The 18,828-nt window shown below is 40.7% G+C and overlaps 1 protein-coding gene across 3 annotated transcripts in view; it reads left to right on the forward strand.

The window, feature by feature from the left end:
- The first annotated feature begins 714 nt into the window (after window positions 1-714).
- Window positions 715-18,828, forward strand: part of ASIC1 (acid sensing ion channel subunit 1) — a 381,195-nt gene continuing 363,081 nt past the window's right edge. The window contains exons 1-2 of one of the 3 annotated variants that reach the window (XM_073613156.1): window positions 715-838; window positions 13,026-13,391. In XM_073613156.1, coding sequence (XP_073469257.1) covers window positions 13,033-13,391 — 359 coding nt within the window. In that variant the 5' untranslated portion in view covers window positions 715-838; window positions 13,026-13,032. Of the gene's footprint in view, window positions 839-1,146; window positions 1,382-1,926; window positions 2,133-13,025; window positions 13,392-18,828 lie in introns of those variants that run through there. The other 2 variants (XM_073613154.1, XM_073613155.1) reach the window with 2 other exon arrangements.

Genomic DNA, 18,828 nt, shown 5'->3' on the forward strand with positions numbered 1-18,828 from the left:
CTTTCTGATGGGGCACTGTCACATTTGAACTCTACTGATTGGATATTGTCATGTTTCAATTCATTCCCATGGGATAATGTTAAGTTTGGAGCCTTTCTGAGGGGACACTGTCATGTTTAGAATCTACAGATGGGATGCTGCCACATTTTGACTCTATTTATGGGAAATTGTTGCTTTTAGACTCTACTGATGGGTCACTGTCACCTTTGGACTCTTTCTGATGGTATGTTGTCACATTTGGACTCTTTTTTCTCAAACCCCATGCTTCTGGACTCTACTGATTGGAACTTGTCAAATTTAGATTCTACAGATGGAATACTCACATTTGGACTCTATTGGTGGGATGCTGTCACACTTGGACCCTTTCTGAGGGGACACTGTCATGTTTAGAATCTACAGATGGGATGCTGCCATATTTTGACTCTATTGATGGAAAATTGTTGCTTTTAGACTCTACTGATGGGATGCTGCCACATTTTGACTTTATTAATGGGACATCGTTGCTTTTAGACTCTACTGATGGGACACTGTCACATTTTGACTCTTTTTGAAAGAAAGCTGTCACATTTAAATTATCAATCAATATAACAACACTATCAAAGTATTTATGTGGTAGTATCAATGTGAAGACTAAGCAGTTCTTTCTGTTACGCCACAAATCATATCGTGAAGACTTTATGAATCAATGTGCAGTGGAGGTGCAAGGGTTTTTCCTGTGATGGCACGAACTTAACCAAGCATCTCAGCATCTTCTCCCCACCATCAGCCTTGGAGGCGATGTGCAGCTTCCCTGTAGCAGCAGCAGCAGACACCGGGGGTGCTTTGCACAAGACTGATGGTGTGTTGGGAGTGAATGACAGCAGTGCCTTGTGTAAGAATGTGAATGAATGAAGTGTTGCTGGGCAGGTCTCTGTGTATAAGGGCATGGATGGATGACGGAGCTGGTGGTGGTGCAGGTCTCTGGATAAAGGGGGGATGGATGACGAAACTGATGCTGTGTCTGGATCTCTGAAGGCATCAGCCTCCCTGCGGGCAGACAAGGGTTAATTCTTCCTGTATCGGTCCTGGCTGATTCCAGTAGCGCCTTCCCATGCTATGGGGAAGCAGCTGTTTTTTTTTTTTTTTTTGGGGTGGGGGGGTGGGGAAGGGATCTGGTCACACAGACACTGGAGGAGATAGACACACACACGCTGCCATAGCTGAGCATCTGTGATAGAGGCAGCCTGATCCCAGCTCTATAGGACATCGCTGGCTGCTGTGACTCTGCGGTAAGGTGTGGGGGTCCTGTCTCTGCGGTGCAGGGGGGGAGTGCTGCTGCTGCTATATGCCATCGCAGGCTCCTCTTCAGTGCAGAGTGTGAGCAGACTGGCCCTGCCTGCAGGTGAGTGCTGTAGGTGCATGCATGATCCCCACTGATCCCCCCCTTCCCCTCCTCCCTATGGCAGGCTCTGCATCATGTCACATCCATAATGTTTGTCCTTGTGCATGCTCCATGTGTGTGTGTGTATGTGTGTGTGTGTGTGTGTGTGTGTGTATGTGTGTGTCAGTGCCTGTGCCCTCTGCATATCACCCAACAGCCATAGGTAACATGCTGTCTGCTCTGTGGTCCCATCAAACGTAGATCGCACATTTCACATCGCACAAGGCAGCTCCAACTGATTGCACATCTATAGTTTCTGTTTTTTTTTTACATTCAGCTTTGTTCATTAAGTCAGATGAGTATACAATGGTGCTCCTTGTATATGTGGCTGCTACAGCAAGGAATACACTGCAGGGATGTCAGGGATTAATTGTCGGGGTATTTTTTGTAGGGGAGCTCTAGAATACTAGAGTTTGGAAGGTAATTTTTGTAGGTGTGTCTGAACAGCATAATAGTGGCATCAGAATTACAATTAGAAAAAAAAAGTCTCATCAGCTTCATTGACATTTGCCTCCTTGGCATTCAGTTACACCACTTATGTGCTGGCTGTTGTGTCTGACGGTCCAGTTGGTGGCCAGGGGACATGTCTTCATCACATGCCTGCTACAGTAACTCATCTCAGTGTATATGCAGGGATTCCGATCGTTGGACATGTGACATTTATTGCACTCTGTATCATTCCTTCATAACATTCCTCTTTTATTCTTAAAGGGTTTGTATTATGTTTTTTTTAAAAAGGTTTTCACTGTTTTATAAAGGTTGTGTATTGTGCTTTGTACAGGTTTTGTATTATGTTTTATAAAGGCTGTGTTGTGTTTATAAAGCTTTTGCATCATGTTGAATCAAGGTTGTGTATTGTGCTTTATGGATGTTGTGTGTTGTGCTTTGTACAGATTTTGTACTGTGTTTTATAAAGGTTGTGTGGTATGTTTATAAAGGTTTTGTATCAGGTTGGATAAAAGCTGTGTATTGTGTTCATAAAGGTTTGGTATCACGTTGGATAAAGGTTGTGTATTGTGTTTTATAGATGTCATGTATTGTGCTTTATACAGGTGTTGTATTGTGTTTTATATTGGTTGTGTATTGTGCTTTTAAAGGTTTTGTATCATGTTGGATAAAGGTTGTGTACTGTTTTATAGATGTTGTGTATAGTGCTTTATACAGGTTTTGTATTGTGTTTTATAAACTTATGCAGCTGTGTGTGTAAACACAACATCTATGCATTAATTATAGATAGGACAGGTTTCTTAAGCTGGCCATACATTATACAATGTTCTTAATCAATAGATTTACCTTCAACTATGTAGTGCAAGGACCTGCCTGATTGCATACAAATTAATAGTGTTTAGGTTTAACCTCATATTAAATATGGTTTTGATAAATCTAATGGGAAATTGTACAAGAAAAGTGTGTAATGTATGGCCAGCCTTATACAGATATGTTTGTAAAGTCAGGGTCCTGATAGGAGTGCTTATCTATTATTTTTGTGTCTTGGTATTTGTATAGAGAACTATGATCTCTCAAAGTATGCAGACATCCACTATCATGAATTAAATGCATCCTTTAATGTAACACACAGAAACAGCCTTTCAAATAAAAATTAAAAAAAAGATGATAAAACAGTCAAGTTAAATTATTTTTTTTTCTTTAGATTTAAAATAAATAGAGAAAGCCATTTAAATGTATCACTTATGTAGCTGTCTGTTGGCTTAATAGGGATAAATGTGTAGATTTTCCCATTTAAGCTTACAGTCACCTAGACTTTTCTCCCTTTCATAGCTCTTAATTTGCGGTGTTATAATCCTTTGGCAGCCAAGAGTCTTAGATTCACCTGTGGCTGTATATGGTGTAAATACTGTGGCTGATTTACCAAAGCAGTTATTTTCACCCTGTTTTGTGTTCACTACAATGATCCAATCAGCTTTAGGTGATTTTTTTTTTTAATCCTACAATTTGATTGGGTATTTGAAGTGAGCACAGGCTAAAATGACCCCCTCAGTAAGCTAGCTCTATTGTGCCACCACTGCTGGAAGTCCATAGCTACTTCAATGTTATATTGTGTTGGCTGTCATTGACACATAGGTAATATCAGATGTCATTCATTGGCCACAGCTAAAACTGAGCAATTATTACCCATTGCAAAAATCATAAAAATGCAGTCATCTTTTTGTGTGTGTGTGTGTGTGTGTGTGGAAGTAACCACATACATTATGATCCAGAGGCATAGAAGCATGCAGATGAACTTTTGTATTGACTGATCTGGAAAGTCCAAACTGCACTTTACTGTTCAGGGACAAATACTGAAATGTTACTGTATCAAATGTATCAGCATGTCTGCCCAACACAGGGATCGATGAAAGTGCATAGCTAGTAGAAACATTTGTCCTAAAGTCTTGTACTATTTGTACAAGAAATAGGAAACACAAATCAGAACTATAGCATTTAATTATAAAATTATTTACATTTTTCAAGTGGTTACATCTAGTTTTTTAAACAGTTTTAAATACCTGTCTAGCTAATACAATAGACTGCAGCCTTCTGCTATTGATAAATAGGTGGCTAATCAGCCCTGCTCTTTGCCCTACCATCTCTTCTTCATCCTACCATAAATTGACACTTAGAATTAATTTTTACCAAAAGTGCTATAAAGTTTGACTCGTATTGGAACTGTAACAACCATTTAAAGTGACAATTTCCCCAACTTTAAAAATTGCAGGTAAAAGTACGGGAAAATTAAGATGTTCAAATGTTTACTTGCAGTGTTTTTTTCCTTAACATAAATAATTATTTTATTATGCAACATGCCTTTGAACATGCTCGAAAATTTGACTACTCCAAAATAAGCCCCCTCCCTCCATGCATGTCATAGACCTCTCCTCTTCTAGGAGTGTCTAATTACTGTCTGTGCTGGCTGAGCTCCTCCGGCCTTCCCTTCACATCTCTACAAATCTTTTTATGCAGCAGCCAGGAAAGAAGCAAAGGAAGAAACTATAGAGCATCTTTTCTCAACCAGGGTTCCTCCAGAGGTTGCTAGGGGTTCCTTGAGCAATTTCTGCCTCTCAAATAAATAGGCATTGACACCAGTAATATTTTTAGTTATTTGCATTTAAGGCAGGCCATACATGGTGCAAATTCCCTTCCTGCAACCACAAATTTGCATGACTCCCCCATCAACACAGACACTGCTGACAAGGAAATCCCTCCTGCTAAGCAATTGGCTGCTCCTGGTGCGGGCAGGCAATAGCAGCCACAATAATCACAAGAGAATCCGGCAGGCTGGTTGTACCCAAGTTGATCGATCGATCAGCTTGGTACATTCAGCTTGCCCATTAACTGTTCGAATCTCGGCCGGTTCCTGCTGAACCGGCCAAGATTCGAACCATGTCTGGCCAGCCTAAGACAGGCATTCTTCCCACTGTAAGGACATAAGGAGAATTATTTCCATTTATCACCAGTGTATGGAGTATTCTTTCCAATGTCCACAAATTGCAAGGAGACTTCATTCCACTTACAACAAATGTAAGGAGAATTCTTCCCACTTACAACCAATGTACGTAAGAGCATTCGTCACACTGACCACCATGCTAATGTACTGTGAGTTGTAGAAATTGTAATTAGTCATAGGAGTTTCCTGAGAGCTGAAAGTTATTTCAAGGGTACCTCCTCTGTGTTAAAAAGGTTGAGAGAGGCGACTCTGGAGTCTCATTTGAGTGGAAGCTCTAAGTCCACTAGGGCTGCTGACATCACATCTAAGATGGCGGTGCCCAGCGTCAGTCTAATGGGCCGTACACACGATAGGATTTTACGACAACAAACGTTCGATGTGAGCTTGTTGTCCGAAAGTCCGACCGTGTGTATGCTCCATAGAACATTTGTTTTCTGGAATTTCCGCCAACAAATGTTTGAGAGCAGGTTCTCAAATTTTCAGACAAGACTTGTCGGAAATTCCGAGCGTGTGTACACAATTCTGACGCACAAAAGTCCACGCATGCTCGGAATCAAGCAGAAGAGCCGCACTGGCTTTTGAACTTCATTTTTCAAGGCTCGTTGTACGTCACTGCGTTCTTGACGTTTGGAATTTCCAACAACATTTGTGTGACCGTGTGTATGCAAAACAAGTTTGAGCCAACATCCTTCGGAAAAAAATCCACGGTTTTGTTGTCGGTAAATCCTATTGTGTGTACATAGCATTAGGGTTTTTTGATGTCTACACAAGGGATCCTTTTGCAGGCAAATAACATAATTAAAATACGTTAAATGCAGATACTGTATAGTCTTGTGGAAATAAATGATCTGGGGACAGGGTCTCTTTAAGGATGTTTCTTTCTAAGTTAGACAAAGCAGACAATAACTGTTTACTGATTGGTTGTTGGCATATATAACTGTGGTATAAAATTGTACCCAAAAACAATGTTGGAAACAACATTATAAGTCAACTCTCTTTCTGATGCATCTGTAGGGAAGCAATAGCAGTGATATAATTAACAATTAAATGGCGTTTGTTACCTGTATCATACATATTCACACCCTGAAATTTAGGGCATTTCCAGGACAGTGATAAAATAAGTCTACTGAGTTAGTTCCTGCTGGTTCGGTGCAGTTTTACAAAATTTATTTGGAGCACTTAGACCTCTCTAAAGGAAATTCTAGGCCCCTAGGAATGAATGGTAATACAAAAAATGCAGATATCGTGGCCATTTTAATACATGGGGACAATGGAAGGGGAAAGGGGCAGATGGACAGAAGAAAAGCACAATAGAATATATGTAAGGGTTTGTTTAAACCAGAGGCATGTGTTAATGCATACACAGTTATGTGTTTTAACTTAAATGCAGGTTAACTCTGTAGAAATGCAGTAACAGTTTATTAATGTAAATAGGAGTTTCCAATAAAGTTTCCTCCCAATGGAAAATGCTCTGTTTATGGAATGTTCACCTTACAATTCTTGGAGCAGCTACACACAGTGGCATTACAAAGACAGCTGCGAATGCATTTCCTACATAGCAAAAAACAATTAGCTAACGTTGTAAGTAATGTACAGGTTACTTCAATAGATTGTTTGAACGCTAAACTCCAAGAATGATTTTTTTTAACTTATGTTGGTCTCACTTGGTTCTATTTAATCCTTTATATCTCAAACCCAGAAGACCACTGCAGATGTAACAGTCAGAGCTGGTATTTACTGGGTGCTGCTAAAGCAAATTGCTGTCTTCATCCTGAACACAGGGGGGTCCCTGTCTCAGCACCTTCACTATTCACAAGTATGTCTTGCAATATTTTCAGTATATACAAGGCATTCTCTGATTGAATGAAGCAGAGATTGTGAAATCATCCGCCCCACCTCTCATCTCAACCAATCAGAGAATGTCTTGTAATCATTGAAAAGATGCAAGACAATCTTTGAATGGTAGAGGTGCTGAGCAAATGACCTGCTGGGTTCATGGCAAGTCGCTCAAGATGTACTTGGAAAAGACCAGGGCCGACTGTATGTATCATAGGCTACTACAGTGAATTTTTTACATTCCCTATTAGACAGAACCAAGCTGCACCAATGTAAGTTTTAACATTAATTCCTGGAGTTCAACTTTAGGCATAAAGAAACAAGAATGAGGAACATTATTAAAGATTATTTTACTGTCCTGCCTTAAAATTTTATATCTGTCAAAAATGGAGGAGCCAGGCTGTCTGGGTACATGTACAGTACATAAACATTTGCGCACGGTCCCTCACCTTAAAATTTACCTGCCTTGAGAAAATTTGTGGGGCTTCCATTGCTAAATGATGGGTGAGGGTGCATGTAGAACAGGGGTCCCCAAACTTCCTAAACAAAGGGCCAGTTTATTGTCCTTCAAACTTCAGGGGGGGCGGCACTGTGGCTAGTGAATTAGAAAATATCCTGTTGTCAGAGGGAGTAAACCGTGCCCCATGATTATCATTAGGGGGCGTAAGAGTGCCCCATTGTTGATATCAACGGGAGGAATAGTGCTTCATTAATTAGTGTCAGTGGTTGGAATAGTGCCCCATTATTGGTGTCAATGGGAGGAAGAGTGCGCCATCATGGGTGTCAATGAGAGGAAGAGTGCGTCATCATGGGTGTCAATGAGAGGAAGAGTGCACCATCATGGGTGTCAATGGGAGGAAGAGTGCGCCATCACTGGTGTCAATGGGAAGAATAGTGCATCATTATTGGTGTCAGTAGGAGGAATAGTGCCCTATTGTTGGTGTCAGTGTCAGGAAATATGCCCCAAGGGCTGGATAAAAGCTAGCAGAGGGCCATATCTAGCCCCAGGGCCACAGTTTGAAGACCACTACTGTAGACTGTCATTTTCATCCTTCCTTTGCTAATTGACAAGCACTGACTTGGAGTGAGCATTTGCATGTCTGGTTAGTTTAGGATAAGGATGACAGCCTAAAGAGTCCACCTTCACAAATAATTCTGTTAAGGCAACTTCTACATCTATCCATGAATCAAACATAAAACAGTGCAAGGTATGGAGCGCCACAAAAAGAAAAATCAGTGGGCTGATCAAGCATATGGAAATACATTTTATTGCTGTATAAATTTCCAGCACGTTTTCAAAGCCTAAAAACACCCCCTCCTTCAGGGTTTGTAAAAAGAAATGTACAATATGCTGTTTGAAAAAAAGTCATTCAATTGCCCTGCTGACTTTTTTTTAATGATGTTCCATTTTTTACTCTATTTTATGTTTGCACCCAAAGTTCCCATGAGTACAACACTGGTGCCCGGTTTAGTGGTAGACTTTTTAATGTCAGATCTGTACCTTGAACATAAGAACAATTAATCCATCCTAAGATTCAGGGCCACCCTTTCACCAAACTGTTCATATATCTATTCTGACAGATTTTCTTTAAAGAGTAACTCCACTTTTGTTGAGAAAAAAATATTCACCTCTGGGTGATCTATGTACATTGGGGCATGTTACCAAACTTTGTTGCAGATTCCCACCTTTTGTTAGTCTGAAGAAATAGTTTGTCTTTCTGTGTCTGTGTGCTAAGTGAATCTGTATGGGAGTGGTTTTATAATTATTAATCAGCTGCCGCATCTGCAGGGTTCCAAATAGGAAAGTTGCAGGGTCTGCATCCCTTTAGACATGATTTCCCCTTGGGAGTATCTCACCAAAAATGGTGGTTTTGTTGCAGGGGATGCTCAAAATCGAATTTGTTTCTTAGTGCAGACTTCTGGGAAAATCAGTGAGCCGATCACACAAGCAGGAAATTACATTTCTGGGGGGCGTTCTGTACGCCATCTATGTACAGAATGCCTCCAGGTAGCCACATTGAGTTGCATTTTACAGAAGGTTACAGTGCTGCAGATTGAAAAGGCAATTTTGTGTAACATTAAATATATATACTTAGTTTATATTATTATTTTTTTATTATTTGCTAATTTTTTTTCCCTCAAAAGTGGAGTTACCCTTTCAACAAAGATATTATTGGTTTCATGGCCATCCAAAAGCATTCACTGCACCACAGCTTCACCTGAAATAACACAGGGATCACTAGATTTATTGGTAGCTGTAATGTTATATGTTACTTTTACACTGAAGCGGCGCTAAAACAGCGCTAAAGTGCCGGTCATTTTTGTGGTGCTTTAGCAGCGTTTTATCTGCACTTTTGTGGTGCTTTTCGGGCACTAGCGGGCTGTTTTTTTTAGGTCTTGTGGCAACGGGACCTTAAAAAGAAGTAAAAAATTACCTCAGTTGCGGTGCTTTCAAAACGCTTTTGAGGCACTTTGGAAGCACTGCCCATTGATTTTAATGAGCAGGGGAGTTTCGGGAGCACTATTTATAGCGTTCCCAAGCTGCCCAAAGATGCTGCTTGCGGGACTTTTCCTAATGTCCTGGCAAACGCACCGCCCCACTGTGAATGCACACATTGAAGTGAATGGGAGGCAGTTTTCAGGCGCTTTACAGGCGCTATTTCTAGAGCTAAAACACCAGTGTGAAAGGGGTTATATTAACACCTCACGGAATTTAGATGCTGGTCTCTCTTTATTTGTCAGTCATTCATGACCAGTGTAGTCCAGATGTACCCCATCTTTCCTTTTACTGCTATACCACTTGTACTCCAAACCCGCTTTACCTTCCTTCTTGAATTAACGAGACCACACAATGCTTCTGGAGTATAAATGGCCATAACAGCCTTTTTTATTAAACAATCTGGATAAATACCTCCAATATCAACTTATATATATATATATATATATATATATATATATATATATATATATATACCATATAACATCAGTGAGAAACAACATGTTTTTAACCCCAATCTGTTGGTCAATGATGGAGCTACCCCCTTCCACCACATATAACACCAGTACACTGCGGGAACCATTTTCAATCTGATAGGCCTCCAGCTGTACCGCTCAGAGACAACCCCCTACCCGCAGTGCAACCATACCGGTATCCCTTTTCGGGAATACACCGGAGGGGCCATACTATTGATGACCCCCCACCCCTTTTACCACATTTGTTTACCGCTACCGTCAACGACCAACAGAAAAACACAGCCAACCCCCAGCTGTCATGACGACCAACTTCATCCGATCCTGAAAAATAAACACACACATTAACGACACCAACATCAAACTCTAACCAGGGAGGGAGGGTGGGAAAATCTGCCTCCTCGTGTCTCCTTCCCAACACACTGCCCCTATCCTGGCTCCGCCCCTTCCTTTTCTATGGCCACTCCCCCCACCGTTCCCGCTGTCTCCTCCCCACACTCAACCAATCTTTTTAACACTATGTGTGACACACTAGACACATTGTCATACCCGGCCCTACACTATATTTCTCTTCTTTCTATCGTTCCGGGCCTCACTTTCTGTCTTGACCTCAGATGGATATGTTGTAGCACATAATACCCTTACATGAAAGGTTTACTTACACAGCTATGCCTATTAAACCTAGCTTGCACCTCATCTACTAATGAGCAAATGTCTCTGTTAAGGATCAGGTAACCTAAAAAAGGCCATCGGAAAAGGGGAGACTTTACAAATACAACAGAATGCTTTCCCAGTATCAACACACAAACAGTAAAATATTTCAGGAGTTACCAACAGTCCCAGACTTTCCTAGATTTAAAGGGGTTGATTTACTAAAGGCAAATAGACTGCGCACTTTGAAAAGTGCAGTTGCTCCAGAGCTTAGTAAAAGAGCAGAAGCTCTGCTGACTTCCCTCATCCAATCACGTGCAAGCAAAAATGCTGTTTTTTTAAATTACCTTTGCACGAGATTGGGTACTCTTTGCAAAGTGAAGTTTTACCTCATTTACTAAGCTCTGGGGCAACTCCACTTTTCCTTTGGTAAATCAACCCCAAAATGTCCATTCGCAACATTCACAGCAGAAGCAATGAGGTCCAAAACACACTTTTGCAATTTGACACCTTGCAGCAAAAGGCATGTTAACATGCTCAGCTGCAACGCACGTAACACATGATACGTTGTGGTAAGACAGCAGGTTGTGGTGCTATCGGTGTGCTGCATCAGAAAGAATGCTGCATGTCTGCTTTTTTGTCATTGATTTTGAGGGACTGTCCCTGATTCGGACACAAGGTCCCTCTGTCCCTCTTTCTTCTTCATTTGTCCCTCACTTTGGCCTGATCTATATAGTTGTATATAAAATACACTATTTATCTATCAAAAGCTGTTTTACAGTGCTAAACCTTTCATCCAATTTCTAAACTGCTGTACATTTGTACATTTCAAAAGCCAATATAAAGGAAAAGTAATGAAAAAAAAGCACCTGTGGGTTTAACCATTTAACCAATCATATTTTTGTACATTTCTCCTTTAAGGGGGTATGGCAGGGGGTGTGTCCTATGCCTACATACTTTTGCTAATAGGTGTCCCTCATTCCCATCTCAGAAAGTTGGGAAGTATGCCCATAGCCTGGCCACAAATTTATTTTAAGTGTAATGGTTATTTTACAAATACAGTTCAAAGTGGAACATTAGTCAGAAAATTAAGTCCTGATAGATGATGACTTTAGGCTGGCCACTTTTACAGGTATTGCTATGTAACACATTATAAATAAGTGTCTATACTATTTAAAATCCAGAAATACACTGTCTCGCCCTGCTCGGCACCTGCTCAGTTGCTCTCCATTTTTAGGCATTTTTAGGCACTGCTGAGTGTGTAGAGGCCGATCTGCTGACAGCCTTTAAGCAGAATTAAACCCTCCAACACTTTACAGCCAAGGAAGCTGCTTCTGTTTGATCTGCAACTGCCACAGTGCAGCACATGTGATCAGTTATGACACCAGCCATTTGATGGTTTGACGGTTCAGTTGAGGACACAAGAAAATGTGACAGTTAGCAATCCCAGCATTCCAGGAATGGAACTGTTTTTTGAAACCATTAAATCAATGGGTTTAGTTCCGCTTTATGATTTACTGCTGTTCAGGAGCTCTGGGCTTCAGCAAAAAGTCAGCCTCCAGCAAGGAGAAAAAGAAGCAATGCTGGAGGCAGTTTACAGCACACACTCATTTTGGTGGCATAATTATTAATGTGGAATGTATGTTCCTTGTTTAAGAACATTTTTTTTATTAAGTTGTTTTGGGTAAAGTTCCGCTTTAACATTCCCAGCAAAATAAGTGTTTTAGCATAGAATAGTGGCTGCTCTTCTAGGATTGAAAAATCTGCCATTGTTGGTCACGTTGACTATGTGGACAGAGTTAGATTTGGCATTTTTGTCTCTCATCCATTCAGTTTTAGCTTCATATACAAGTGAAAGATAGAGGAGCTGCATTTATATTTAATTCGCTACATTTTCTGTAGACATTGAACCTTGCCCAAAACTATTACCAAAATATATATTTCTCATAGAATGGACAAGTGGAATATGAGTATTTGGGTTCTGATTGTTAATAAGTATGTGGAATCCATTTTTGCAGAGATCTACCATCTATCACAGTTAACATTCTCTTTTTTTCACTTTTCTAAGCACAAATAGTATAATAATTAATCTTACCAGTTTTCATGCTACATATCACACGTTTGAGCAATGCATGATGGGGCTTGCAGTTCCACATTAAGCAATTCATACATGCAGGCTTATTCAAAAAAATAAAAGAATGCGTTTGCCCATAGCAACCAATCATGATCCATCTCATTTTGCTCCTATGTCAGTAATTTGAACTCCGATTTGAGACTTGGATTACTTCTTTTGCAGTTAGTGCTTTTCTCCTGGCTCTGTCTAGTACACAAGGCCAGTGGAGTCAAAATATAAAGACATACCACAATAAGATATGCATGGAAACATAAGGTTAAGCAGGTCTCCTAGTGGAAATACTGAGTGGGTAAGCTGGAAATTTGCAGAAGATTCTCAGTTCTTAGGCTGGTGGCATCATTACCTACCTATGTAATGCTGGCCTAATATGAACTGTGGAGTGTATGTGTCAGTGGAGCTGTCAAGGACTTTTCAGGGATGTGTGTTGGTGGCCCAGCTTGTGGCCTGCTTGTGGCCTCCTTGTACCTTGGTAGTTCCTCCTTACCTAAAGTATAAATAGAATGTACGATATATGAGCAAAGAGATAAAGGCTTTACCAGGTGATGTCATCAGCATTTTTGTCTTTACAGTGTCCGAATGGATGTGAAGGAACCAGAGGAGCTGGGCAGTCCCCAGCCGGTCACAATTCAGGCCTTTGCAAGTGGCTCCACTTTGCATGGCATTGCTCACATCTTCTCATATGAACGCTTCTCGTGTCGGCGTATGCTCTGGATTTTGTGTTTCCTTGGCTCCTTGTCTCTTCTGCTATTTGTGTGCACTGAGAGGATCATCTATTACTTTGATTACCCGCACGTCACCAAACTGGATGAGATTTCAGCTGTCAGGATGACCTTTCCAGCTGTGACCTTCTGTAACCTCAATGAGTTCCGCTTCAGCCGAGTGACAAAGAATGACCTTTACCATGCGGGGGAGCTACTGAGCCTGCTCAACAACCGGTGAGAGTAACTCCATAAGACACGTCAAACTTTTTGCTTATGTATTTACTTTTATATTAGTTTCCATTCACATTTACCTTCTCTCTTCAACAGCAGAGGCTATTTGGCCCATGCAGTATTAAAGCAATAGAGATAGCAGAAATAGCAAAAGCTACTAAGCCAATGGCCCCAGCAGGACCTAGAAAATCTGAGTTTTACTCAAGAATGTTTGTCTCTTTCCAACATAGCAGCAAGGGATGCATAATTGTAATCAGTTAATAAGAGAGATCAGAAAGCTATGCACAAAAGTGTATGATACCAGCAGAGCGTGCCTAGATCAACAGCATACCCATAACTCCCAATTGTCTCTTATTGGCAGGGACTGTCCCTCTTTGGGAACCAAATCTCTCTGTCTCTCTTTCCTTCTCAGTTGTCCCTCATTTTGTACAGATGTGTAGGCCTCTATAATAAATGCAATACTTAACTACCAAAAGTGTTACACTACACTAAACCTTTTACGCCAGTACAAAGGAAACATAGGAATTGATTTACTAAAGGCAAATAGACTATGCACGCTGCAAGTGCAATTGCTTCAGATATTAGTAAGTGAGTAGAAGCTTCACTTTGCAAAGAATAGCCAATCACACGCAAGGAAACTAAAAAAAAAAAAAATCTGTATTTTTCCGTGCATGTGATTGGATGATGGAAGTCAGCACAGCTCTATCACATTTACTAAGCTCTGGAGCAATGGCAGTTGCAGATTTATTGGATGCTAGGTTGTGGCATATGAGTGGTAAACACTTAGGGTTAGATTTACTAAAGATAAATAGACTCTGCACTTTGCAAGTGCAGTTGCTCCAGAGTTTAGTAAATGAGGTAAAGCTTCACTTTGTAAAGAATAATCAATCACATACAAGGAAAATTAAAAAAAACTGCATTTTTCCTTGCCTTTCCTTGTCTTTCCAGAGCTCTCCCTCCTTTACTAAGCTCTGGAGCAATTGCACTTGCAGAGTGCAACTGCACTTTACAAAGTGTACGGTCTATTTGCCTTTAATAAATCAACCCCTATAGTAATGAAAAAAAGCACTTGTGGGTTTAGCCTAGCCTTTTTCAACCAGGGTGTCCAGGCACCCTGGGGTGCCTTGAGGTTTCTCCAGGGGTGCCTTGGCAAAATGCCTAAAAATTGATCAAAAATTGTATACAAGCCAGCAGGTGAATCAAGCCTGACTTTTAGTTACACAAAGCCACTGGTTTTTATTATGCACCATTACGACTCTCTAGACACCGGCATCCTAACAACCAATGACATCATCAGTTGATAAGGAGGATGTCCGTTGTCTCCACAACATCCTTGTTTGACCCTCCTGTGACTCTCTCCCTCAGCACTGAAGTGGCATTAGCTGACTGATGGAGAGAATTTAAGGGAGAAGAGAAACATTGGCATACTAGTCAGTACCATTGTACAAAAGTATATTTGCTTGAGAAAAATAAATCACCTCTAATGATGGGTGTCCTACATGTGGATGTTGCTGCATTATGTAAAGCTATTAGAATATTTTTTTCCATTTTAGAATGAGGTGCCTTGAGACTGTCCATAATTTTAAAGGGTGCCTCGACTGAAAAAGGTTGAGAAACACTGGTTTAGCCTATAATTTTTTGCCTATTAATTCTTCATGTAACGGGGATGTGGCAGGGGTGTGTCCTTTGCCAACATGTGTTGTGCTAAAGGGTGTCCCTCTTTTCCATCTCAGAAAGTTGGGAGGTATGCATACCATGCGACTTCTATGGCACTCAGCAGCAAAAGGGCCCAATACTGTTTGGTAATTTAATGATTTTATAAGTACTGATAGCATTGGGCAAAACATTTTGGATGCTACAGTATTATTATTTTACATTGGCACTGTAGTTTATAGTTCATTGTTGTGTTAGAGCTTAGATACAGGTCTGCAGGGCTACAGAGAAACTTGGTTATTGGGCTCTGTCATATAATTATTCTTGTGTCTTTTACTCCAAAAATTATTCTGCTTTAATTATTTTAACAATATCATATCTATTACATGACCGGTATGAAAAAAATAATATCTTCTAGTGTTTTTTTTTTTTTTTTTAGTCTCTGGTTACTGTCTTTTTAAACAGAGATGTTGGAGTTATCAGCTAGCATTGGTCATCAGAGCGATCAGTGATCCCAATGTTTAGGCATACCTCTCAACTTTTTGAGATGGGAATGAGGGACACCTATCAGCAAAAGTATGCAGGCATAGGGCACACCCCTTGCCACACCCCCTTAAAGGAGAATTGTACAAAAAAACAATATTGGTTAACCCACAAGGGCTTTTTTTACCACTATCATTCCTTTATATTGGCTTTTGGAATTTACAAATGCAGCAATTTGGAAACCAGATGAAAGGTTTAGTGCTGGAAAACACTTTTTGATAGATAAAAAGTGCATTTTATATACATCTATATAGATCAGACCAAAATGAGGGACAAATAAGGGGGAACGAGGGACAGAGTGACATTGGTCCAAATCAGGAACAGTCCCTCAAAATCAGGGACAGTTGGGAGCTATGGTTCAGGTCTGTTGAGATTTGCTTAATTTGCTATAGAATACACCGTAGTTTAGATGAAAGGGGGGTATATATATATATATATTGTCATATGTAAAAACACTGCTAAAAAGTACATACAAGCTAAGTAAATACAGGGAATACTATCCTCAATGTACTACTAAGTTATTTTCTTGGTTACAGACAAGAGCATTGGTGGGGCCCGGGGCGCGTGCCGCAGGTCTTCTTTTGCAGTACTTGCTGCTGTCATCCCCAGAATGATCCTGTACATAAACATCTGTCAGTCGTTGTTAATCTTTGGTTCTGAGATGTGTGTATCTTGTTTAGTATATCCACTTTCCCATACTTACCAGTAACTGCATTCTCCCTAACATTTCTTTATAAATCTGTAATTTTAATGAATTGCTAGATTTCTATGTTTACCTGTACATTGCAATGCCTATTCCTTTTTCACTTATGTGAATTCTGCAACTTCCAGCAGGCTATTACATTAAATACATTTCACATAACCTTAAAGAAATGAATAGACCTTTAAAACTCTGGGCCAAAAAAGCTGCCAAATACTTGAAATATTTGTTTAAACCAGCAGTCACATTTGACCACATTTCCCAGTGCTGCTCCTCAGGGCAGGGCGGTGTCACAGCTAAAGGTTCCGACTGGAAATAAAATGACAAATATGACCCAATGATTTTTTTGTAATACTAATAAAAGGCATCAGTATAAGATTCAGTGGAAGCAGTGGCATTTCAAGGTTATTTTGTGTATACTCCTGGGTGCCATGGTTCTTTGGCCTGCTGCTAGTGTCTGGGTGCCTGGAGTGCCCTAGGTCTTTAAGGCCCCTAAAAACATCCTTGTTTGCGGTTGTGGTTTAAAGTGGTTGTAAACCCTCACATATACCCAGTGAAGTGACTTGGCCTCAGGTGATACATAGAGATGAAACAAACCCTCCTACATAGGTTGTACCTGTTTATCTGCAGTATTCTGTTCTCTACATCTGTTCAAAATGCTGAGCTGTCAGAAAAAAGGGGGTGGAGAGCTGAAGTTACACTCTGCAGAGCTAAGTGAGAAGAGCTCTGAGAGCCGATTGGTGGGAAGGGACACACCTCCCTTCACACAGCTCACAGGAACCGAGTTGAGGCTGTCAATCAGCTGGAGATCCCTCCCTTGTCACCTTTTTTCTCTTGGTGTCAGGAAAACTTGTCATAAGTGCTTTATGCTGATAGCAGAAGAATGAAGCAGCAGACAGAAATGACACCTAGTGCTCTCTAAATTGAGACAAGTACACACTATAGAAGGATATGCTTTGTTCATATTTCATGTCTGAGGATTCAGCCACTTTAACTACTTGCCGACCGTATACTGTATATATACGACGGCAAGATACCTAGTACGTGATCCCGCACTTCTGGGTCTGGGGCGTGCACATGATTAGACACAGCGGGAGCTGATCGGCGGGTATGGCGAACTCAATGTTTGTCCTCATGACACATCACAGGAAGCACCTCCATGGTTAACAGAGGACAGAATTAAAATTAGACTTGGGAAACTTAACATTAATAAATCACCAGGACCAGATGGCTTGCACCCGAGAGTACTTAGGGAACTCCACCAAGTAATTGCCAGACCATTGTTCCTAATTTTTACTGACAGTCTACTGAATGAAATGGTACCATCTGATTGGAGAAGAGCCAATGTAGCACCAATATTTAAAAAGTCCCCAAAATACATCCCTGGGAATTACAGACCAGTTAGCCTAACATCAATAGTATGTAAACTCTTGGAGGGGATGATAAGGGACTATATACAAGATTTTAGTAATGAGAACGGTATCATTAGTAGTAATTAGCATGGATTCATGAAGAATCGTTCTTGCCAAACCAATCTATTAACCTTCTATGAGGAGGTGAGTTGCCGTCTAGATAAACGAAGGCCCGTAGACGTGGTGTATCTGGATTTTGCAAAAGCATTTGACACAGTTCCCCATAAACATTTACTGTACAAATAAGGTCCGTTGGCATGGACCATAGGGTGAGTACATGGATTGAAAGCTGGCTACAAGGGCGAGTTCAGAGGGTGGTGATAAATGTGGAGTACTCGGAATGGTCAGGGGACGATACTAAACTAAGCAGGGCAATACCTTCTCCGCAGGATGTGGAAACCTTGCAAAAAGATCTGAACAAATTGATGGGGTGGGCAACTACATGGCAAATGAGGTTCAATGTAGAAAAATGTAAAATAATGCATTTGGGTGGCAAAAATATGAATGTAATCTACTCATTAGGGGTGAACCTCTGGGGGAATCTAGGATGGAAAAGGACCTGGTGGTCCTAGTAGAGGATAGGCTCAGCAATGGCATGCAATGCCAAGCTGCTGCTAACAAAGCAAACAGAATATTGGCATGCATTAAAAAGGGGATCAACTCCAGAGATAAAACGATAATTCTCCCGCTCTACAAGACTCTGGTCCGGCCGCACCTAGAGTATGCTGTCCAGTTCTGGGCACCAGTCCTCTGGAAGGATATACTGGAAATAGAGCGAGCACAAAGAAAGGCAACAAAGCTAATAAAGGGTCTGGAGAATATTAGTTATGAGGAAAGGTTGTGAGCACTGAACTTATTCTCTCTGGAGAAGAGATGCTTGAGAGGGGATATGATTTCAATTTATAAATACCGTACTGGTGACACCACAATAGGGATAAAACTTTTTCGCGGAAGGGAGGTTAACAAGACACGTGGCCACTCATTAAAATGAGAAGAAAAGAGGTTTAACCTTAAACTACATAGAGGGTTCTTTACTGTAAGAGCGGCAAGGATGTGGAATTCCCTTCCACAGGCAGTGGTCTCAGCGGGGGGCATTGATAGTTTCAAGAAACTATTAGATAAGCACCTGAAC

The sequence above is a fragment of the Aquarana catesbeiana genome, linkage group LG02, assembly GCF_042186555.1.
Source record: "Aquarana catesbeiana isolate 2022-GZ linkage group LG02, ASM4218655v1, whole genome shotgun sequence".
NCBI lineage: Eukaryota > Metazoa > Chordata > Amphibia > Anura > Ranidae > Aquarana > Aquarana catesbeiana.